The following is a 25,471-nucleotide window of genomic DNA, read 5'->3' on the forward strand; positions in this document are numbered from 1 at the left end:
ACAACATGTTAAAACTTGAAACCTGATTCTTTACAGGTGGATTTGAATTAAAAATGCTCACTGTTTCCCTGTGCTACCAGACTGAGACCATCTGTAGCCCATATCAAACAGCCCATTTTAGATGCTGTAACAAGGGATTTCTTTTCTTTCAATATCGTGCTCTTCTTGCTTGTGTTTTTTAAACAATTTATCGTATCAGTGGAGGAAACTTCCTGTATGTTTTGTTAAGTCAGAGAATGTACGATCCCAAAAAGTAAAGCAGAGAAACTATGAAAGACAAATTAAACATGATACAGAAAATCTTGTCACTAATCAGGTCAAATTTTCTGAAGTAAACAGGCTAAGGACAGTGAAAAACAGTGAGACAGAACCATAGGCAAAAGCAGGAGCTGAAACATCTTTTCCCTTACAAACCATATCTGCAAAGCAAAATTAATTGCATTTTTTTACTTTTCTCAATACTAAAAGATAGAGTAAATCTCACAATGAAGTCAGTAACATTTTAGCTTTTGTTGAGGTACAACAATGCCCCCAAAGTAATCCCAGTGTACACTTGTGAGTTATGGTCTGCCTTGAAATTCATTGTCCCTTTCAGGGATTTTTTTTCCTTTAATAATACACCCCTACTCTTGAAGGGGGGGGGGAACAAAAAAAAACCAAACAAACACCAACCCAAAACAGTGATTGCACAGACACTTACATATGCTGAAGGAGATAGTTTCTGCCTCCAGCAGCCAGAAGAACTAGGACACTCAAACCACCCTGGTGCCAGTGTGTGACACACCACATCAGCACCAGAGTTCACACGCAAGGGCAAGCAAAGCCTTTTCTTTCTTCATCCACCCTTCACCCCAGGGTTTTAAACTTTCCTAGATTTTTTTCTAGTCAGAGCCTTGGAAGACCAAGACAATTGGAAAATAAGACCTTGCACAACTATTTTGCTTCAGTGTTTTGGGACTGATATCAGAGACCAACTGTTTGCCCCATGTATTCTCTGGCAGTGACTGGATTCCCTGTTAGTTGTTGTGGTGCTGCCCATGCTGAGGTCTTCCTCTTGCTCGGCAACAGGAGAGTGATGTCCAGCAGTTCATGAGCTGGTGGTTACCTGCAGCTGAACTGGGTATCTTGTGATTTCAGGAACAAAGGATACTTGAGCCTACAAGGTTTTGGAATCTGTTCATTTTTGCCTGTATTTCTGCCTGGTAGGTCTGGGGTGCTTAGAGAAGCCTGAGGCACTGGGCACTGGGCTCCTGCCCAGCTGGTGTTATCCACCTCTCTCTCTCTTTAAGGTGTTTTGTATATCCTATTTGGGGTAGACTGAAGCGCCTGAAATAAGATGATTTGTTCTCTCTCTTGGTAGCCCTTCATAGGCAGCCTGAAAAGTTACTGTCCTGGTTTAGAGGTGAAAGGACAGAAGAGCTGAACTCCCAGCATGCTATTGAAGAAGCCAGTTGGTTTCAGCACTCCTTATAGCTGGTGGAGACATTCCCAGAATGTCATGTAGCAGGTGTATGGAGAGCACACCAGAATGCCACTAGTCCTTCCCTGTATATGGCCCTGTCTGCCTGAGACATCTGTTGCTGCTCTGCCTGTTGACCCATCCTTGAAGAAGCGTCAGGTGCAGACACATCGGTGTTTCTGTAGCAGCATCCTTGCACAAAGGTCTACTATGATGCATACAGAAACTGGCAGTCCTTTCCATCTTTCTCCTGATGAGGGGCCTTAGCAAATCATGGAAAGATACCCATGGCCAGGGAGAGTACCTGTCATGTGTATCTTCTTCTTCTGTGGTCTTGGTCAGCCAGGTTGAGAGGTCTAGCAAGGCTGGAAGAACAGGTTAGTAAGAGGAGGAGGAGGCGGCAGGAGGAGGCTCCAGAGCTATTCTGTAAGTCTGATTCCCTCGCAGGAGGGGCCAGGACCATCAGTGCCTGCTCTCTGTGTGCCAAAGAGTGGATTTCACTCTGAATTTCCCTTCCACCACATCCTCATCCATATTTGTTCAGCACTTTGAGGGTTCCTCCACAGAGGCATATGAAAATAAGAAGGCAGGTGGAAGAAAGATACAGTTTCATCTGCTTCTGCTGCTTCCCCAGAGGAATGGGGTTTTCTCTTCCCAGCCACTTTTTCATCTGGTTTTAGCAGTACCACATGTGTCATGTATGGCAGCAAAATTTCCTCCTTCCCTTAAGACTCCAGTGCCTTCAAAGAGAGCACACAGCCCAGAGTTTTAAGCAGAAGAGGAGATCAAGCCAGATTTCATGTAATCTGAAATAGGTGCGTGCAGTTACAAGGAGGGTTTTTGTGGGTTTGTTAACATGCTGGAAGAAGAAATCCTGATAGCAATCACAGCCTAAGCCTTTGGATACTCACAGGAACCTAAGAAAAGGCTCCTTTTTCCAATGTTTTAGGGAGTCTGGGTGTACTGATGCTGCAAAGTGTCCCTTGTGTCTTTACTTCCCTGCACCTTCAGTGTCACCACAATGAGCTTGAAACTGCACGGAAATAAGAAGAATAAGAGAAAATAGAAGGGCTGTTAAGATGCTTCTCACTGCAATTTTTAATGCAGCCTGATTTTCTTAAAGGACTGACGGGAGCAGTCTCAGTTAGTCCTGTTGGGTATTCAAGTGCTCAGTTGTCCAAATTCATCGATCAGCTTGGATATCCAAAACCAGTCCTTGATGTCAAGGGCCTGCAAGCCTTTGGCAAAGTGCCACCCATATCATAAGTCATTGGTCTTTCACTGAAGGGTGCCACCTACTCCTTCCACCATGAGAGATCTCTGCTGTGCATGAATGTCTGAAAAAAACTGTAGAACATTAATTAAACAGAAGTAATAAACACCTGCCAGGGCCTTTGATTTCAGTGAAAGCTGTTCATACTCAGCACTATGAAAAAATGCACTATATGAGATCATTATTTAATTGAAGAAATATTTAAGTACAGACAGAGTGAAGGGCAAAGCTGAATTCTGGAATATACTCTGAAAAAGCTTGCCAAACCTTTTTTTTTTTTGTGGTAGTGTACTGATTCTAAGGAAACAGGGGATTGATGCAGACACATGAACAGGGAATTGGGAATTGCATGTGATATGTGATTCCACGTGGTTAAATGTCCACCTGGAAGTGCAATCTTTCATTTTAAGAGAAGTTTTGCAAACATTATATTTAGTAGGCAGGAAACCAAACATTTCAGTTTAAGCACTCCAAGGGACAAAAATAGTAGTCATACTCAAAGGATCTAAAGACCTGTAAGTCTTGGGATCCATAAGCACTTTTCTCTTTTCCTCTTCAGGGTTTGCTGACCCTTCAGATCAGAAATACTTAGAGTACTGAAGTCTGTTTTACATAATGGCTGCTGGATTAGTGGCTGAACATGCTTCTTAGAAAGTAAAAGAACATGATTGTCGATATACTGTAAATGGTCAGTGATATATTTTCTACCTATTCCTTCTTTTTTTTTACATAAGTATGTTTTTTATAATTCTATGAGCAGATAATCTCTTGAAGTATTTAATTTACCTTGGACTCTCTCCCCCTTGCAACAGAACCACTGCCAGAACACATACCACCAACAACTAAATTTCACTTGATTTTCTTGATCTGAGTCTTTGAAATCCCACCTTTTCTGAGGTCGCTGTAAAATGATCACGGCTGACAAAAATGATCTGCACCCATGCATGTTTGCTCTAAGTGTTACTTCTATTGCCAGCTAGAAAAAATTTTGCAAAAGGTGATCTCCTCAAAGAATTGTATTGTATCATAAACCGGGAGGGACTGAAGGAGTGTTACTGGGATGCAGTGTGTGGGCTGCAGTGTGTGAAAGCACAGGCTGAACCAGCTCGTGATTTCATCAGTCAGTAAAGTCAGCTCCACAGGTAGCTGGTGCATTGCTGGAACACACTGAACTGAATGTGTTTTTGCAGGAAGGACAGGAAGGATTGGCATGTCTGGAAAGTTTCCTTTCTTGACAAGCAGGGCTGAGTTACCACACAGTCAGAGGATGCTCCCACAGCTCTTCTGAGTGTAGCTTGGCACTGAATACAGCAGGACCAGGTGACATGAGTTTCTCTAGATCTTCTCACCCCAATCTGAGTCCAGACAGGGCTTTTCAAGGCGTTGGAGAGCCTCTGAGGTTGAGACCCAGGCCCATTGTCTCCCAGTAGATATTCTTTGTACAGGTTTTGGGAATGGTATATGCGCATGTTGCATCAAGGCAATGCTTTAAGCAGGCTCACTGGGCTAGGTTTCACATTAAGTTTAAGCCTGAAGTTTAATTAAGTCTATTATTTAACAGATTAAGGAAGGAGGGTTCTTTCTTCAGCTTCCTTACCTCATTGCTGAAAGCTCAGGTAATTTCCTCACTTCTCTTGCCCTCTATTGCTTGGTAATTTCCTCTCACAATGTGCCTGTCACTCTCTAGCAAAAATCCAGAAAGGCCTAGGTAAGTGCTAGGGAAAAGAAACCCACAGAAAAGCTGAATCTCCAATTTCAAATCCAAAGCAATAAGCTCTAATATGCTTTTTTTTTTTTTTCCTTCAGACTAAGTAGCTGAACTGAGGCTTTTCTTTGTGACCCTTTATTTAATACCAAGGGCATGTTCTGTATCAAGATATAACCAGACCTGTCTCCAGAGAGCAGTCAGTCTAGGAGAGGAGCCAGGCACACCAGAACATGCAGGGGATGCAATTACTGATGGGTCTGGTTACTGTGTCGAGCCTGCTCCCACACAAGAACCAGTGCCCAGCCTCTTTTTCTCGACCTGATTACTCACTTCTCCTGCCGGTCTGCCTGCCAGACAAACCTGCAGGTAAGGAAAGAGGACAGCCCCTGTTCAAGCTGGTTGCAGGGAAGTTGCACCCTTGCCATCCTAGCACATCACCAGCTGCTGCACACCTCTGACCTGCAGGAGGGTAGGGCAGCATTTGTCAAGGTGTGGTGCTGCTGCAGCCCACAGACATCCCTTCTGCCCTTACTCCTTAGGGCCAGCGCCATAAGGGCATGTGGTAGGGTAGAGAGAACAAACAGGAATGGCTTCAACTGGTGAAGAGGAGAGATGTGGGGATGACTAGAAGGAAAAATGTGACAAGAAACAAGGAGACAGACAGACTGGACTGCTGGTCTGACACAGCCTAGAAAAAACTGCTGGGTAGAGGGTGCAAGGATCTGAAAACAGAAAGGGTAAATGCTCTGCTCTATAGGTTCACTGCTGCAACAGTGAGAGCCAGAGTTGGACTGCAGCTCTGTGTGGAGTCAGAAGTATCATTTCAGGCAGCCATAATTCTTTTTCGGCTTCTGGAAACAGTCTGGTTAGCAAATTTCAGACAAGAATAAGGTCAAAGATGAAATCCCTGAAACTTGCTTTCTCCGATTTTATCTCAAAGTGATAACCTCTTCCATTCCTCTTTACAATGGGACACACTCCCCTAGACCACACAGAATGTGTGTGAAAGATGGGAGGTAATAAATGGCATCCTGTTCTCGCTCGTTTGTAAAATGTGTCTGCTATTGACTTTGGGCCAAACACTGGTCTCAATTACAAGACAAAGATTCCTAATTCCAGTACGAGTTCCTACTGTTGCATTTAAACTCAGATTTTATGAAAAGATTGATGATTTTTTAGGTACTTCCATTTTCAGACCCCCTCATTCAAGGCAGATTCAGGGTGGATGAGCCCAGTTTCTCACGCTGGTCCAGCCAAAACCAGCAGTATGCTATAGCAAAATGCTTGTGTCTTTTATTTTAGGAGAACCACTTTGTGGCTATCACAACTACTGAGCAGTAAAATGAGTGTAATTTGGAGTAAATTCATAAACAAAACTAATTGTTTCCTTGAGGAGAAAACTATAACTGTCAGTCTTCCCGTTCTTTTTCAAGGAAGTATAAAAATAAACGTAGATCCCTCTATTTTTCCCAATTTTTTACTTTCAAATGCCTCTAAAAATATTAAACATCCTCCCTGATGTCTCCTTTTTCTTGAATGTTGTCCACGGATTTCTTGATGTTTTTCTTTTGCTTTGATTACCTGTTAGGAAATAAAACTTAGGAACTGAAAAATGTTCCTCATGCTTTTGGAAGCACAAAATTGTTTAATATGTTCATCAGTCTTCTTGAACTTGTTTCTAGCTTTGTAAAATATGGGAAAGTTATTCTTAGTTTATTCTTAGTTATTCTTAGTTTAATTTCATTATGTGTGAATTCATTTTTCTGTTAATCAGTTCTTTAATGAGAGCTATCATCTACTGATTTAGATTTATCTTTCCCCACATGTGAATATTTTAACCTATTTTTTGTTGTCATCCCTAGCTAAAAAGGAAAATTTTCAACTAGATGCTCAAATTCAGGCATTTTCATGCCAACACTGTCTCAAACTATTTAATCTGAGTAGTTGCTCTTAATCTTTAGAATCATTAAAGAAAACTGCTCTAAGGACCACTCTTCATTGGTGCATGTAAATAAAAGCAGAGAAATCATGCAAAAATGACAGAGAGGAGGACTCCCTCTCTCTCTCTCTCTCTGTGTCTCTCACAGTGGCATCAGTTTCTCATTTCATTCAGGTCATAAGAGACTCTGGCAGATAAATTCTCCTGGCCTGTTTGCCCTTTTGTCTCAAAGCAGACTCCTTGCACAGTAAAATGCAATTTCATCCTACTCAGTGGGTTTCATAAAGGCCATGGAAATTAATGGCATACAGAGGTCATATCTACAGCACTGTGAGAGTAAAAGATTGCACAAGCCCTGTAACTTAGCTCACCACTGGCATGTTACCAACAAAAGACTTCCATTGCTTCCATGATATGGCTGCTGCTGGTAACAAAATGCATGGCTTCGGTGGAATGAAGCAATGTTGAGTAAAGGGAGGAAGACAACAGTGTCTGCCACAGCACTATCTGTGTCCTGCTGACCAAGGTTAAGTAAGGCAGACAGCTGACATGGGCCTCTGATACAACAGGAAAGTTGAAAAAGACATGAAGTCAGCTTTGCTTGGCTGTAAGAGAATACCCTGAAGAAAGAAAAATCATTCTGTTTTGCCCTGAAATAATCAAACTTTGACTTGCCTTCACTGACCTTGAAGTGTTTTCCAGTGAGGAAATGCATCCTGTGAAAGGCGGGAGCAGTTTAGGCTAGAATTGATGTCCTTACTTAGTGGGCTCTTTGTGCCAGGAAGCTTGCTGAGTTTCTGGAGGTGCAAGTTGGTAAGGAAGGCTACAGGAGAGGGCTGCGAGCAGAGAGAGAAGAGGCATCACTCTCTGCAAGCAGCTCCCAGAGCTCTGAGGTGCAGCCTCACACCAACAGCTTTGTCTCTGGCAGCACAGAGTTGCGGTGCTGTCTGGGCACAGCCACAGGGCTGCCACACACGCCAGGCTGGCATCCAAATCCTTTCCCCCACACACTTCTCAACCCTGGAAGAAATGACCAGTTACTACTTTTGTCCTGTGAAAAGGCTGAACCTTCTCTCAATGTTTTTGAGGGTCAGAAAAATGGATCATTACTAAAGCCTTCATCACAGGCAGGTAATTTGCTCTTTGCAGTTCAGTCTGCAAAGGTATTTTGGTACAGCAGCAGCAGCAGGATCCTTTGTAAGCAATATTTAGAGGCACTTTGCCTCTCAAGTGGATTGATTATTTTTCAGACTATGGTAAAGTGCTGTTGCAGTGTTACTAGCACACGAGGCAGACAGAATCCCTGCAACATTTGGGTTCTTTCTTCAAGCCGCATTTTAGCTTTCACTTGAAAGGAAAAAGGGAAAGTCTAACAATACAAGATAAGCTCAAAGGCTTATCAACAAAACAATAAAAACAGTAAGTGAATGATTTTTTTATATTCTGCTGTTCTAAACTAAACTCAGGTTTTTGAAGATTTGACTCAAGGTTTTTAAACACTCAGACTATTGATCTTCTTGCTTTAGCTCATAGTAGAAGACAATATTTTTAAATAAATAAGTGCTAAGCCTACATTTTCCATATCCTCAGGAGAGCTCCACTGACGCCTCTATCAAGCATTTTCCTAAGATGCTGGACCTGAACACTTGTTAGCTTCCCCTTTAACTGGTTTGTGCAAAATTTCTGTCCTGTCCTGGAGACTTTCAGGAATTTCTCCTGTTCCTAACCATCAGGCTTTTCCAGTGTCACCAGTGCTTTCCTTCTGCATCCCTCTAGTTGTTTCTCATCTCATTGCAGACCAGCACCCTTACAGCTTATCCCCTCTTCCCTCCCACTCACCCTATAAATTCCCATCCCCAGGCAGCAACTGTGTGCTGCTTTCAGTAAATCCATTGTTCACACACCCACTTCAAATGTTGTCCACTGCTTGGGGGCTCCCTGCACGCCATGCCTCTTAATTTTACTTGAGATATTCTCTCTTGCAGAAGAAGCTACAAAAAATATTGGCTGCCACCATCAAGAGTTTCATGCTGGTTTTTTGTGCCCCAATCTCTTCATACCTCTGTTTCTTGCCCTTTACAGGGCCTGTGAACTCTTCGCATTTCTAACTCTTGTTCTCCTCTGTCTTGCTACACGACAGCTCTGTTTACAGTAACAGAAATAATAAATCCTAGCTCTGTTTACAGTAACAGAAATAATAAATCACAGAACCATAGAATCATAAAATGGTTTGGGTTGGAAGGGACCATAAATATCAACTTGGTACAACCCCCCTGCCATTAGCAGGGACACCTTTCACTGGGCCAGCTTGCTCAGAGCTCCATCCCATCTGGCCTTGAATACCTACAGGGATGGGGCATCCACAACCTCTCTGGGCAGCCTGTTCTGGTGCCTCCCACCATCACAGCAAAGAACTTCCTCCTAACACATAATCTAAACCTACTCTCTTTTAGTTTAAATCTGTTCCCTCTTGTCCTCCTAGTCCCTCCCTAGCTTTCTTGTAGGCTCCCTTCAGGTACTGGCAGGACACAATTAGGTCATCCTGAAGCCTTCCCTTTTCCGGGCTGAACCCAGTTCTCTCAGCCTTTCCTTGTACAAGAGGAGCTCCATACCAGCAAAGAGTCTCTTTTAAGGCTGAAGAGCAAGGACTAAGGATAGCACTGCCTTAGGAAATTGGTTCATTTTGGAAAGGCAGCTACCATGTGTAAACAGGGTTCTTTTTTTGGTCATGTGGCTACGTGCACTGTTGCCATATCTCCTCCCTTAGCTGAACAAAAATCTTTGCTCTCTGTGGAAAGTACGTAAGTTCATGTGGACTGCGTGTTCTCCTTCACTCTGAGACTGTCTGTTGCAAAATGACACGCTCTGATCAGGCTGTTGAATCAAAATTTTCCTCTTCCTGCAGATCCATCCCTTCTGCAGGTCTGAATCTGGATGAATACATGAGTATGCAAGTGATTCCATTAACACAGCGATTGCTTGGGATCTGATTTTTGACAGATTTATAACCAGATTGTAGAAATTAACTGCTGGAGGAAATGTGTCATTTATTCTCAACAAGAACACATTTTATTTTTCCACATAGTTGTTACTAGACTTCCTTTAGAGGCTAGAAAAATAACCTTATGCTTTTTTTAATGTATTTCTTTTAAAGTGAAAAAAACTTCAACCTTTTTATAGACGTTTAAAAACTGTCTGGCACAGTGACATGTTTATTGTATAGTCCTCTCTGATGTTTCTTGAGAACAGGTACTGATTTAATGGCAGTTACTGTATCAGCATATTAAAATAAAACTTCACTGTAGAAATAACATCTGAATAAAATCGGGTTAGCAGGTGAAAATAAGGTGTGAGAACAAACAGTGCCGTTCATAGAAGGAAAGTAGTCCTTTCTATTGCAATAATTATACTTCTGTTCATTTTTACAAAACCAAGTTGATAGCAGATACAAGGGGCAGCACTCCATTCCCTTTGCAGTGACCTGGGAAGCTTTGCCACAGAGCTTTTTTTGGTGAGCTCAACGTGAACTACTGCACATCTTTTAATGCAGATGGTGGAAGAAGTCTCAGGATTGAGGGCAGGGGAGGGAGAGCAGTCTCACAGGACTGGCTCTGGGCATAAGGACTGGCTCCTCTGCACTCACAGCTGCTGCGTGCAGCAGTTTGCAGAGGTCCAGGCAGGGGTTCACTGAGGACACACTGTGCTGGTGCCTGCTGGTGTAACACCTCCTGACGCATCACGCGATCCTTTGAAGCCTACTGGAGTCAGTCCCACCAGGATTACAGTTAACAGCAGGAAAAAAAATTCTTTCAGGCCAGGCAACCTGAAATCTTTCTGCTTTGCCCCACTAATCATGTTTTCTAGGCCATTCTTGTTTGTCTTTTTACTGTCACCAGTATGTTTTCCCTGAGTGCCACTTCATACACACTCATTTTCAAGCAGCACTACAAAGAGTGATGAGTTCATACCTCCAGGCAGGAAATTAGGGAGGGAAATGAGAAAAGACTCCCTTGCCACAGAAAGCTCGCTCTTTGATAGGAATTCTAAGTGCTTTGACAGTTTGCAATGAGAGGACTCTGCTTAGAGTCCAAACACCTAATAATGTCCCTCCACACTGCTCTTCTCTGGAGAGAGAAATTCTAAGCAAGGAAGTGGTACCTCTGTGTTTTTTTGAGAAATAATGGGTCCCATGGCTGTGCTGGTGGATAGGAGAGTGAAAATTTCCCTGTATACCTACCAGGAGAGGGTTTTTCTCCATAGTCTCAATGAACAGGACAAGAGACTGGATCCTCTAACAGAATCTGCATAAGAGACCCAGTAGCTCTATCTAACAGTTTCTCTTACTGTTTTCCAAGGGCATTGGTGCATTTCAAATTAAGGAATAAGTTTTAACAGCAAGAGAATAAGACTGTCTCCTTTCCTACCAGTTATATTTCAAAACTAATTTTTAATGGTACAATAAATAAAAAAAAAAAAAAAAAAAAAAAAAAAAAAAAAAAAAAGTAAAAAGAAAAAAAAAAGGTAAAAAGTCCAAGACCTTGGAAGTCTCTCATGGAATACAAACATCCAAGTAAACTAGAGAATAAATTCAGGCTTCAGTGCATTAGAAAGGAAGCTGTCTTTGATAAGCATTCTTGTTCTTCACTTATCTTCGTACCTGCCAGTCCTTTTGGGAACCCTTTCTTGTAATCCTTTCTTATCATAGATATCAAGGAGATACTTGGCAACCTGTGAGCCACCCTTTGTGTTTTCTGAGAGAACTTGCCTTTGCTGTATCTTTGACTTAGAAAAGAAGGCATATTTCTGTACTAGTCTGTCTCAAAGTGTGTCAAAAGAGCTACCATCACATGGGAAGAGCTAATCTCTGCTACTCTGCTCTTCCCCACCACCCAGGGACCTCAGGCTGATTAAAGAGATTGAGCTCCAATTGCCTCAGGGTCAGCACATCCCTTTCATGCCTCAGATTTCCAGTGGCTTCTTCTCATAGCCACCTCCATGAAGAAGAAGGCCACCGGGAAAGCAACAGATAGTCTTCTGTGCTTTGGGAATGGGGGCATGGGGAGGGAGCACGTCCTTAATGCCTGTGAAGATGTGCTTCAAAATCAATGAAAGCTTCTTTCATTATGGAATTAGTAACCTATTTGTGTTTTTCACTGCAGAGTATGCAATAAGAAACAGATTAATGGGTGCCTAGGAATCCTGGACTGGACATTTAGAATTATTCAGGGAAAGGTTGCAGACACAGGCTCCTCTTGCAGACTTAGTTAGTGTGAGGTATTTCAGTGGGCAAGCCTTGCTTTCAACAAGGCTAGACACTTCAGGCACTGTGCTGAAATCCATTCTACTTCAGAAAACCTTTTTAAAGACACCGGGGAAAAACATGGAAGTGAATGTGGCTATAAAATAAGCAGGTACTTGAGTGCAATCTTGAATTTGTGTGGGCTTATTTGTTCTCTTTTGGGTCTATTCTTGCTAAAATGCTTTCCAGAAGTAGGGTTCATGACAAGGATTATCATGTTGAATTTATATGAAACATCATTTGTAGTAGAAAGTTTGCATGCTTTCTTTCATAACCTGCTAAATAGTCTCTACTATCCCTGCATCTCTGTGAGCAGCTAGGACTAAAAAAGGAGAAAGATTCTGCGCTTGCCTGCAGAAGTATAATTGGATACTTCGAATCATAAAGAAAAATCCTTTGAGGAAAGAGGAACAAGAACAGATTTTGACTGATTATATTATAATGGAATGAATTTATTTCAATTCTCAGTGTGATAAGAAAATAGTTATGTCAGTATCACTACATGCCCATCAGGGCAAACTTGATGGTACCAGGTAGAATATGTAATACAGTCCTCTGCCTCAGTAACTTTCAGGAGCAAGACAGCTCTTCTACTTGAGCTGAGCCTAACTGCAGGTAATCAGACCTAGAGTTTTCTATCATTACTTAATTTAGTAATTTTATGTGGATTACAGCACTGGTGAACTAAATTATCAATCCTTGCAGAAAGCATCAGATGTGGGCTAGAGAAGAGAAAAAAACCCAGATTTTCCATCCTAAGGCAGGGAAAGCACTGTTAGTACAGCTGTACTTGCTGCCTCACTCCTGAGGGGGCTTATTGCCATACCAGATCTGCAGTTGGATTTGAGTAGCTGTCAGGGCCTTAGGATAGTGTAAGGATTCTCTCTGGAGAGTTTCTTGAAGGACAGCAGTCTCTCTTCATAATCCTCATCGTCTTTGTTTGTTCGTCCTTTCAGTTCTGTCAAGTTTCTTTTTTCTCCTCTTTTTAAGAGAAAAGTCTCCTTGAGTGAAAACTATTGACTACGGTTGCGTTGCTTGCCCTATGCAGAAATGATGCTGTTTGCATTAGGGTGCTCCCCACACTGCCTTGCAGAATTGGGATGTTTGCAACTGGAGAAAAGAACCCAGTGCTTCACTGTCTCAAGCCCTGTCCTCCTGACAGCTGTGAGGTTTCCCTTTAGGTCCCATCAGTCACCTCTCTAGGCTGTAGTGCAACCACAGATGGTTTCAAAAGTGCCTTTCTCATTGACTAGCAGGGTCATGACATCAGTGGGAAAACCTGACCTGCCCAGTGATTTGGTTCAGTCATTTCTCTTGAGGTTGATACCTATGCCTTGGCATAGAGAAGAAGGTGACTTCTCACCTGTTCAACAGCTGTTTTCTCTTCTGTGTGCGATGGCTTAGGAGTAGGACAGGGAGAGGAGGAACTGGACTGTCTGGGCAACTCCTGATTTGCGAAGCTCCCCTTCCTCTTTCAGTCTCCTTTACAGTTTCGAGGGTCTCCTCTGCACCTGTACTGGTGGTCATAAGCCTGAAGAGACCTTTCAGAGCTCTGTGGAGGAGCTGTGAGATACACAGGAGTAAGGGTGCCCGTGATGGAGCTCCTTTCAACAAATGCATTATGTGTTGTTTTGCATGGGCTTTGCCCATTACAAGTTTCCAGCACAATGAGTTATGTACCTTACCTTGCTGTACTGCACTATGGAAAAGAGTGGGGTGTGGCCTCTGAAGCAAAGTGAGCCAGGAAGCCTTTCCTACAGTTTGTTTGACCACTCAGATCTTTCCACATGATGGGATGTTCTCCGGTACAGCAAAGGACTACACACTGGATAACTTTCAGTGTATCTTGATAGTTGCTTTCAGCTCCTTATCTGCTGTCTGCTTTAATCTAGGGTCTCTAAGTTTTCAGACCCTCACACTCATTTCTGGTATTTTCAAGGTTGTTTCAGAGCCCCTCAGTAGTAAAAGCACTTCCTCTTCTGTCTGTCTGTTTAGCACTCCTGAGCTTAGACCTGTTTTTCCTGCACTGGTTCAATCTGTGCATATTTCCTCTGCACCTCCTTTCTTCTTTTCTTCTCCTGTCCCTCCCCACAACACACACATTTTTCCTCCTGGGACGCTCTGATCTGTCATTCCCTTGTGTTTTTTCATTCACATCTCCCTTCACCAGGTGGGGAATGCTTTCTAAAGGCTCTTGCAGACCTTTTGCTCATGCTTGTCACACAACCCTCAAGTGAAAGCTGACATCTCTCATGGCAGTGAAAAAGCATGCCTTGCCTCACAAGCTCAGTTTCAATCACGTCTTTCCCTTCACTTGAATTCTTCCACAGCCCACGTTTTCCATCCTTTTTCTGAAAACTTCGTTTCGCAAGCAGTAATTGCATTTCCTCGCTGACAGCCTGTGGACTGTGTGTGTCTGCGCCCATCTTTTCTGCACCCCAAACTGAAAGGAAGCAAACAAAAAGTGTTTCTGGTCAGCCGTGTTTAGCATGTGTCACCTCTTGACCCTCTGTGGTGAGCCAGATGCTGTGCAGGTCCCGCAGTCTCGCGCCTGCCAACTGGGTCAGTCTGCTGGCCTATCGGGGAGGAAGTGATCGGGTGGTGCAGCAAGCTGAAGTGTCTGTGCTTTGTTTTTCTTTTCTTTTCTTTCTTTTTTTTTTTTTTTTATTTCTTTTTTTTTTTGCTTTCCTTTGCTTTGCTAAGGTTGGGTTAGTGAGAGGAAACCACCGCTGAATCCATGTTGTAGGGAGAAGAGGGACAAGCTGGCTTGGTTCAACAAGAGTTTATTTGCTCTCAGTCTTTCCTGAAGTTTCTATCTTGCAGATCCTGGTGATTTCCTGTTTCCTTCTTTCTGGCCCTGATCCTCATAAAGATAGTGCCAAAGTGAGAAAGCACTATCTTATGGACAGAGAATAATTCCACTAACTTGTAAGCACTTAGTTCCAGATGCTGGCTAAACACATCCTTAAATGATCTCCTGTGAAGTTCCCAGGAATCTATTACACTGCATGTTATTTGCAGAGACGGAGGCTGAAAAAATTTATAACTACATTGAACATCCAGTTTAGGGTATTACATCACAAAAGCAATGTGAAAAATTCTGAGCAGCCCCAATAAACGCACTGTAGATGTCTCAGATAGAGATTTGGCTGTTTTGCTTTTTGGTTTTGGTTGGTTTTTTTTCCTCTGGTGTTTATTTGTTGGTGTTGGCAGATTTTTTAAACCTTTGGTATGTTCAGAGCTACGTGAATGCAGTTTCAGGTCTGGAACAATTAAGTATGAAGGATGCGAAACATCTTTCTACACATCTGGTAAAATGGAAATTCTTGTCTGTTCAGAAAGGGGTTAGTTTTTGATTGCTCTCAGGTTTTGTCTTGTGTTCTGCTGGCACCAGTAGCTTTCCTCATTCAGTGCAGCACAGAAATGCCAAGGTTTTCCGTATTGCAAGTTCGTTGCAAGTTGGGTGCATCACGGAAGTCAAGAGTGAGTTGAAGAGGCTCAGTACTCAGTGCAAAGAAAATGTAAGTGGTTTAATGGAGATACAGAAGAATTAAGTGCTACGGCCAAGGTTACACAGGAAATCAATCTACCCTGCAGATCAGGGCTGTGCATCTCTAAACTGCACATCAGCAAGTCAAGAGGGAGCTGGATTGTGCTTTCAAAGAAATGAATGAACTTCAGATGAGGGAACGTGACCTGGGGGCATACACTTCATCACCCCAGAGCTCACTTGTGTGCACTCTCTCCTCGCCTCCTTCACTCCCTCCATCCCTTCTTCAATCCGTGCAGGTCCCTTCTTCTTCCATTGCCATGAGCTGCAGATTCACAAAAGGAGACTGGAAAGGTGTCCACCTGCAGTCCAATAAGATGGCATATTTACCTCCAGTAAGTGGCCTTCCAGTGAGAATGGCAAACCTTTGTTTATGCTGCAGCTGCATATAGTCCCTATGTCTCCATAGAGTCTCGCTGGCCCCCTTGCATGACTTTGAGTTTGTCCTTTGATTTTACACCAGCTTTGCAAAAACTCAGCTCAAAGAGGCATGGATACTATTCTGGATACTATTCTGTTTAGGTTGCAAAGACCTTCCCTCTCAGTCTGACTTGAGTCAGAGATCCCTTAGGGCTCTTCTCAGTGGACTGTCTCACCTGTGCGGGGTCTGAGAGTCTTGATGCTGTAGCCACTCAACATCAGAGGGCTTTTTGGAAAGCAAGACAGAGAAAAATAATGCATTTTTCTATTTCAAGGCAAAAAAGGGTCAGAGATTCCCCAGGTAAGCTCAGTTGTATCTGCTTGACATGAAATGATCCTAACGTGGTTTTAAGCGGTACTTCACCTTTTAGAGAGTAGCTTTTAAAAGATACAATAGCTTCTATTTTTCTTCTTGTTGATGTCTTTAGGCAATTCCCGTGAATGGGAGCAGATCTCATTGTTTTTCAGTGCCATGTGAATATTTGCATTAATAGGGACTTTGTTCACACTGTCTGCAGTTGCTTTTTTAAATGTGGTGCTTCTGTGTTCAGGGAAGAGGGAAGGGAAGGTAGAGTGTGCGGTGTTTTCAGATGTTTATCTCATGCATGATATTTTCAAATTGTAATATGCATGTAATGCATGTAATTTAGTCCTTTCGGTAGGCTCATGTTTGGTATAGGGCTCTAGAACACAACTTATCTATCTTGTGCTTGTATAGCTGTAGAAAACATTACAAAAAAGAAGGGAGGTACATATTTTGAGTAGATGAAGTAACAACACACAGATACATGGTCTACAGCTGTGCTTTACCTCACCACTGCTGGTCATTCCCGCTATACATCCTCCAAACCTGTGTCTGCTGTAGATGTACAGAAAGGCAGTATTTTGGGGCTGGTCATGGACTGTATGAAATGGACTCTGATGAACACCTGCTCCCAAACCCACATTTCTTCCGTTATGTAGCTCTAAGTGAAACCCAAAACCATAGTTAGTGTTTCTTGCGTTTAATTGGCAAAGTAGACTTAGAGTGCGTACACTGAATACTGGCTATATGCCATAAAAACTCTGCATACTTTGCAAAGAAAAATTAATATCAGAATTAACCCACTGGAGACCTTTTTCCTCCCCTCACCCCATCATAAACCTCAGGCAGACTGAGACCATGGTGCCAGGAGATCAGTAATGCAGAGAAAATTCTTGTGCAAGATTCATATAACAGTTTTGAATACGTGATGCCCAAAACGTGGGTAAAGACACTCCTCACAAATATGTGCAAAGCCCTCGTATCATGAGGTTTCTCTGAGAGCTGCAGATTATGCCCATCTCTAGTAATCAGTTCAGAGCAATTGCTGCTGTCCGAATCTCACTTACATCGGCTGGGAAGTAACTGTTACTTTGAAACTCCTGAGTGTTCTGCTTTTGATTGAACTGACGAGAAAAAAAAAAAAAAAAAAAAAGGTAGCCAGTGAGATTATGGAAACAAGTACAGAGAGGTACAAGTCCACTTCTTACTATATCTACCTTCATTATTCAATTTAAAGCATTCTATTAGCCAGCAGGATAGCAAAATTGTGGGTTTTTTTTTTCCTAAAGTGTTGGGGGTTTGCCTTTCAAAATTAAGGTGCCATCATTCTGAGCTTGAGAATCCTCAGAAATGCTGATCCTCAGAGTGCTTGTCTCAAGGTTAAGTGTGCCCTTTTGTTTTTTAATAAGGTAAAAGGACACAATGGTGGATAGGCTATCAGCAGGGATAAGCTTCATATTGAATTTACCTGTTGAGACTCACAAAGGCTTCAAAGTATGCATTACTGTACAGATGGAATTTGCTCTACCCACATTTGTCAGTCCTAGGTCTTGGTATGACCTAGCTTGTCATGTAAGGCATCTCATTTGGGCCAATAATCCAGGCTCCTTTCAAGCCAGTGGAGAAGGAAAGGCTCTTCTACAAGGCAAGTCTCCCCATCCTGAGATTCATGTCAAGGATGGTTGTCAACCCACTGACATCAAGCACAGAGGGCCCTTCCCTGCTGACTGGATGGCAGTCTGTTGGCCAGCCTTTTGTCAACATTGGGTGCAAAGTCCTGTTTGAACCGGTGCTAGCTGAAAGAGTGTCAGACTACTCTTAAAACATGACCCCTTTTCCTGCCCCTAGACAAGACATAAATTTATCCTCGTCTGAGAGGTTATAAATCACGCTTTGAGGGGCCAGGAGAAAGGAATGTGTTATTAAGAGGAATCAGTACTCTATGTTTGCATTTCATTAGCACTAAGAGGCCCCAGTCAGGATCAGAATCTGGGAAGATGTGACACAATGGGTGGGTGCAAGCAAAAAGCAGAAGGGAGTTTGAGTTTTGAAAGAAGTCACGGGAGGTTTTTTCCTGGCCTGTTAGAGTAGGGCACCCCATGAAAGAAAGGCAGCATGGAAGAAAGAGAAAGAAGCTGACACACTGGTGATTGATTGCAAAGGAAGGAAGAGATATGGGAGATGTTAGCTGTACAGTCAGATGCAATTTTGATGGAGTAAAACAGAAGACTTAAATGTCCCAGTCACTGTCTTATGCCTCATTGAAACCAGATAGGTAAAGCTGCTCTGAAAATGGTGCCAGCCAAGGTGGTTCATTTTCCCAGGTACTGAGTGCTAAAAATGCATCTACCTGGAAGAAAATGGGAAATGCATGACAATCAAATGTGACAGGGGTTACATCACACTACCACTCAAAATGTGTAAGTAGGTATTTGTTGAGAGCAGATCTGCTAAAATCTTCAGATTCAAAATGTGTAGGAAATCGCCTCCTGTAAATGTACCCCTTGGGGACCTTTGTGTTAGAAAAGGCTTTGAATATCAGACAACTTTTGTGTAGCTTTCTAGTGACTCCAGTGGAATCAGTCACTAAATAATAGCATTGTTTCACCTGGGGGTAGACTGTCTTTCAGAAACAAAAATGGCCTGAAGTTGTGTCAGGGGAGGTTTAGGTTGGATATTAGAAGAAGGTTCTTCACCCAGAGGGTGGTTGGGCACTGGAACAGGTTCTCCAGGGCAGTGGTCACAGTACCAAACCTGACAGAGTTCAAGAAGCACTTGGACAATACTCTTGGGCATGTGGTCTGACTCCTGGGGATGGTCCTGTGCAGGGCCAGGAGTTGGACTCAATGATCCTTGTGGATGCCTTTCAACTTGGCATAATCTGTGATAGTCTGTATTCTGGGATTTTTTGAGCACAGTAACAAAATTTCTTACTTCTGTACACCTGGGCATGGCTAAACAAAATGCATCCAGGAATCTTCACCACTTTTTATGGTTTGCAGACAGTTTTAACCATTTAATATACTCCATGATCATGAACACATCTACAGGAGATGCTAAGTTGGCCTCTGGATCAAAGATTCCTGTGGACACAATGGTGACAATTGTATATGCACAGGAAGATTCAAAACCTCCAAACTCCCTGTCCTATTCCTCCTGCATAATCGAACCAGGGTAGCCACAGCTCTCATTTATGAGCTAGGGAAGAGGCATTCAGCAGTCAGCCTTTCACCCTCTCCCTTGGGAAGAGCGAAATACTTGGACTGAGGGCTTGAATCAGCACAGGGCCTCAGGTTAAGCTTCCTGAAAAATACCTACTTCAGGGCAATGCCAGGAAGAAATCTCATCCAGGTCCTGATTTTATTGGGTACTGTATCAGTAACCTGTAATGACTCTCACACCCCAAAATCACTTGAATGCAATTAATGCAATATAAGTTACTGCACGTAAATTACACTTTTTTAGTGAAATAGACATGAGCGTTGCAGAAATTTAAGGTCACTTCATGGACAGGGCTAGGGAAACCCTCACTTCCTCCCAGGCTGAGTGTGGGGATTTTGTATGTCTGAGGCGTGTATTTAAACTCCACTCCCTGTGTCAGTCAACAAAATACAAGGTCAAGTTACTGGTTCTTGTGGTAAGACTTGCCAAATCATCCCTAGCCTTTCTTCTTCCCTCACATGTAAGTACACTTACCAGTCAGGAAGAAAAACAGTGTCTGATCCATATTCTTGTTCTTGTCTTTTCCAGCCACTTCCACATCCACAACTGGGACAAGTCATCTCACAAAATGTGACGTAAAGCAGAAAGCCTTCTGTGTAAATGGGGGAGAGTGTTATATGGTTAAAGACCTCCCAAACCCCCCAAGATACCTGTGCAGGTAAGAAATCCTATTTGCCTCTTTTCTTGGAGCCACCAGTTTTCACAAATGATTTTTCTTTAAAGGAGCACCTGAACAATTTCTTCTTCTGAACTTGCATTTCTTCGTTTTTAACCATGTGGATGTGAAAATAACATACCAAGACTGACACCTGTGTTCTATATATGAAGCATAGCAGAGACTAACCAGGAAATCTTCCCACATGATAATGGCACAGCAACCTCCATTGACGTTTATAGGGCATAAAATAACACAACTTGAGCCTTATGTTACAAATAATGAAACAGATACTGTAAACTAGATACACCGTATTTAGCCAAAAAAAAAAAAAAGAAAAGAAAAGGTGTGTGGATAACTGCATTGGATAATTACCTTTTGTACAGGAGAAACTGTTATTTTTATCATCTGATGTAGTAACTGAACAGTTTCTGAGGAGATCAGATTCACAACTGGTTGTTGTGTTTAATTGCATAAAAAGCAATGAATGTCGCGTTAATTGGTGGAGATTACTGTCTTGCGTGACGATCAGGAAGACATATGGATTTAGTCTGAGGGCGTGCTTGTGCACCTTCCTCAGGTCCTGGCCTGTGCTGTTTTGGACTGTTGCAATAGTCCCTTGTCTTAGAGAACACCCAGGAAGAGCTACAGAGTTTATCTGCTGCCTGGGAACACATCATGTAGCATTTACCCCTGGAGATGAACTAGTCATAGGGACTGCTTCTCTCTAGCTTGAGAGGCAACCCAGCATTTAAATCTTGGGAAACATCATTGGTACCTAAGAGGGCTGAGTGGAAAGAGTGCACTTTTTTGAGAATATTGCTGTTTTTCTGACAGACAAGAGATGGTGGTTGGTAAAGACTGTCATCAGCTGTAATTGCATAATTTTTCAGTCTCCTGGGACTAAAAGTGAAAGAACACTAATTGTGAAGGTAACTTTGGTGGGTGAGTTAGATGAAGGTCTATGATGCTCTCATTAGGCCAGGAAGATATTGACTGCTTGTCTCTATCGCTAATGTTAAAAAAAAAAAAAAGAAAGGTAAACAAACAAACCAAAAAAAGCCATCAAAAACCCCCACCAAGAAGCTCAATATTCTGGTTTACCTATAAGTTTTCTTTTTTTTTTTTCCTTTTTTTGTAGAAGGTTGATGTAACCTGCACCTCACAGGCTTTGTTTTGCTTTGGGTTTTCAGATGGCTCTGCTGTTGAAAGTGATGTATGTTTCGTCGATTTTAGGATCATTTGTAGCTAAAGTGAATATGGAAAAGTGTGCTGTGGTGTGTTGGATCCATTTTTGAGAGAGAGAAAGATTTGTTTGAAATGTGCATGATCATTGTAAACCGGGAGTACAAGATGAGCAGTTTGCCATGACTCCTCAGGGCATGTACAAGAGCCCACCTGCGTGTTCAGAAAACTCCAGGGCAGCAGAGCTGAGCATCTGGGAGACTTGCTAATCATTAACATTGTCTTGCCAGTTTCAGAGGTGTCCCATTTTCACTGGTATGGGGACTTTTTTTTTTTTTTTAATTCAGAGATCTGCGTATGTTTTTTGATGATGTTATAGACTGGCTAATTATTTTAGTACTATATATCAGCGACATTTGAATGTAGTGGGTGCTTTAATTCTGGGACTGGATCTGAAAGAAAAGGCAATTCCCAGATTTGGCAGATGTGCCTCTCCCTGGGTGGTCCAAGACCTATTTGGAAAAAGCATCAGAGCTTTAAAGTTAGAGAGGGAGAATCTCATTTACAGTAAGGCAGTGGAGAAGAATTCTTATCCTGAGAACAGTCAGGGCCATTACTATTTTGCAGAGCCATTTGCTATGCCCTCTACCACTTGCCAGAACCGAAACTTTATGTTGAGTAGTAAAACAGGACGCAATACAGCTACATAAGAAATAAAAGCGTGAGTACTTAAAAGTGAGTGTACTGGGAAACTGAAAAGACAAAATACAGTTTTCTTCTTATTTCATTAAAAATACAGATGTCTACTTTTAATTCTAGCATTCCAGTGTTAATTAAAATAAGTACCTAATCACTGCACATTGCCTTCATTGTTCTGAGAAAATAAATCTACTCCCAGAACATGCCTGTGGAAACAGAATGCTTGAAATATGGTACTTGCTCTTCATATTTCTGCCTCAGTAGCAAGTTCACATTTTTCCATATGGTCCATCTGTTGAGAGCAAAAACAAAATTTTTAAAGCATGAGCCATATCATTCTAAATTAGTTTTATCCCTAACCAAAAAAACATGACTCAGATTCAAAACAACCATGGAATTTTCCAAGTGATATCTCTGGTTTTGTAAATCCCCTATTCTATGAGGAAAAAAAAAAAAAAAAAAAAAAAAAGAGGGAGATATCACATTCATCTTCTGTTAAAATCTTGCTATATATTAAAAAAAAATAAATGATCCAGACAGGATCTGATCTTGCTCTCAGGGGTACTGATGTAAGCTTCAAGAAAATTTCCTGCTTTCAAGCGGTAACCATGTGAAATACTCAAGAAATATGTGAAGACTTAGACATTGTACAGCTACATCTATGGTAGCATGTATGTTCCCTACGTGTATTTTAATTATGACCCCAGACTGAACAAAACAGTCTCAAAGTAGGACAGATGAAAAAGGAAGCTTTGAGACTGCTTAAATAAACTAGTGTATAAAACTTTTGGAAGCTTCACAGGAACATGAACCACATTCTGAAAATGCCATAGACCTTGGAAGCCTGGATGTTACTGGCTTCCTATGAGACTGAGATTCCTAAGTCATTTCTGTTCAATTGGAAACATGTCCCCAGGTTCACTGAAGACAGAAAGATCAGGTAGCTTTTTCAATAAATACAAAATTAAGACCAAAATTCCTAGCATTTCCTTCTTACTTGAAGAAAAATCTGTATGAATATAGTATCTGTAACACTTTAAAGTGTTCTTTTGAAGTATCATACCATGAAGGCCTTGCTAGTCTGACTAACTGATTTCTTACTCACAGATATCATCTTTTCTAGTGCTTTTGTTGTTATTGAAGAAATGAATTTACATCCGAATTTCACTGGATGAAAATAAAGCTGCTCTCTCAATGAAGTAGGCTGCTGCTTTTCTTAACAGCAGAAGAGTGAATTACATACTTTTTAAAGACATAGCCATTTTCTATATCTGTCTTCATGTAAAGACCTTTCTAGAATAGAAATGGGCAGAAGGTTATTCAAACCAGTGAAAAGATAAAATTCATTTCAATGGTGCAAGGAGAAGTTCCAGAGATATTCTTTCAAGAGGTGGGATAGAAATACTGGTTCTGACTTCAGCAATGAAATGGGCTACTCTTTTCCCATGGGGAAAAAAAAAAATAAAAAACAAAAAACGAAACACAACAAAAAAAAAAAAAAATGAAAAACAACCAATCAAAATGTTCTCCCCAAATGCATTTGTTTATAGGCAGTAAATGAAGTGGAAATGTGAGTTTCTCATCCATTCAGCCCTTTCTCTCCTGCCGAAAAACAGTTTGGTGATATGCATTCGGTGTTCTGAGATGCATCTACTGAATGCATGCAAATGCTGCTCTTTGCAGCTACCGTGTGTAGAGGAAAAAAGCATTTCTTCTATTATACATGGTTCAGTACCATGGGTTTACCCAGTTAATACAATAAATAAATAGTCCGAGTAGCCTTCTCGAAGGCTGAAGGGAAATTATAAAGCTCTCACAGCACAAACCTTTTGTTCCAAGTTGTTTGACTTCAACTATTGCTGGTGTCGTAAAAGAAAATGGAACATGGATAATGATCCAGAAAAGAAAGGCACAACAAGAAATAAAGTCTGAAAACTTCGAGTAGGACAGGGTGTTTTGAAAAGGACAGAATTGCAAGTTGTTTGTGAACTGGAAACAGTGCTGCACTGCACATCCGAGCAATAAAATGCCTTTAGCATTCACACATCATCATAAGAGGACCGGCTCGTCCCAGCTTTCCTCTCAGATGGCCCACCCTGGGCCCATTCTCAGGGGCAGGTGCTCCAGCCCATTTGCTGACAATGGTTTCAGAGACAGTATAAACACACCTGAGCTGTTTTCGGCACCATCTCAACAGGGCTGACCCTGGTTGGTCTGGAAGTGATTTTAGCTTTGTCTACACCAGTGCTCAAGTTGTTTTCATCACCTCCACAGCTGCACCAACATCTGAAAACAAGCACAGAGGAAGCAACCCACCAATGGCCAGTGGCAGGAGCAAAGCCTGAGGCTTTTAATCAGCAGTGTGTTCCTTGGGATTGTGTAGGGTTGAGCCTGACGAGCAAGATGTAGAGATCTCTGTGAATGGAAAGCCATGCATGTGCTAATGCCAGCTTTCCAGGGACAGTTATTTAACAAGATCACAATAGTGGAAAATATTTTTACTCTCATTCAGTAGCGCAGATGGAAATGCTTTCTATCAAAGGCATTTTGCCTTCTCTCAAAGATGCAAGAATTCTTCTGTCATGCCCAGAAATATCACCTTTTCATAGCAGAGTTATCTTTGTTGCATTTTTCCCAACTGAACGTATCTGTGGAGACTGGGATCTCTCCACACTGGGTACTTGTGAAAAGATGTGACCTTGGCTCTGGAGAACATAAACTCCCTTCCTTAATAAGCAAAATAATAATAATACGCTCAAAAGACTTATCTGCAGATCGTCAAAATATATATTTTATTATTCAAAAATAATTCCTGCATGGTTTATTTGAAGAAAATACTAACATTTATGTCAGATGCTGGTCCTCTGCCAAAGGGATTTTCTGAAAGTCCCACTTGTGCAAGAGCAGTATCCTTATCTGCTAGGGCTAGAGGCAATTGTGGAAGAGCAGAATTTAAAAAATTGGGACAGTTTTCAACACACATGAAACTTAGATGGATATAAGAGACGGAGGATTGTTCTGAAAAATGCACATTTGCAAATAAGAGGGTTCTTCAGCCCCTGGCAAGTAAATGATGAAGAAGTTTGAAAAAGGGGCTAGCACCATATATCAGCAGCAGGAAGAGGGAGAGATTCTTGCACCATGGTGAACTCATGGAGAACATCACAAAGACAAGCAACACAAGTGAGGCACGTTCAAGAAAGAAGATATCAGGTAATTTCAGATTACATACTGAGTAACACTGGAGAGAAGAAGGAGAAAGAAAAAAGACTGAAATCTGTAGGTATTTAGTGTGGTGGACAGTCACTCACACCTATGTCTGTAGGACTATAGTGATATTTTGGGAGCCTGAGCTCTGCCCCAGAATGGAGAATAAAGGTGAGGGAAGAATTGGCAGGCAGCAGCAGCAAAGACAGGCAAAGCACAGAAGAGAACCTCCTTCACTATGACCAGGGGAAAAGCTGCACTGAAGTTTTCTGCAGAAGAGCTTATGAACTGAAAGGACGGACAGCTATGGGGCTTCTTTTCAGAGCACTTCTGCCTTCTCATCTTACTTAGTGACTGGACTGACTTTTTTTTTCCATTTGTCAGCCATGTTGAATGTACTTCACTTTGGGTTTGAGTTTGTCTTCTCACTTTTTGGAATATTTTTGGCTTTTCTGTGATTGTTGTATTAAATACTCCTCCTCGAAGCAAATTACCACAAAGCACAATATGCCCTTACAGAAATAGGGAAATCATGGTATTTTTGCAGATTT

The 25,471-nt window shown here is 41.9% G+C and overlaps 1 protein-coding gene across 7 annotated transcripts in view; it reads left to right on the forward strand.

Annotated features, from left to right (window-relative positions):
* NRG1 (neuregulin 1) overlaps positions 1–25,471 on the forward strand; it is a 148,996-nt gene that overhangs the window by 96,916 nt on the left and 26,609 nt on the right. For all 7 annotated transcript variants that reach the window (XM_027745175.2, XM_039379292.1, XM_039379294.1 and 4 more), the window contains one exon: positions 19,703–19,832. In XM_027745175.2, the coding sequence (XP_027600976.1) occupies positions 19,703–19,832 (130 nt within the window). The remainder of the gene's footprint in view (positions 1–19,702; positions 19,833–25,471) is intronic.

Source organism: Pipra filicauda, unplaced genomic scaffold (assembly GCF_003945595.2).
Source record: "Pipra filicauda isolate LSUMZ 115617 unplaced genomic scaffold, ASM394559v2 scaffold163_size1657671_pilon, whole genome shotgun sequence".
Classification (NCBI taxonomy): domain Eukaryota; kingdom Metazoa; phylum Chordata; class Aves; order Passeriformes; family Pipridae; genus Pipra; species Pipra filicauda.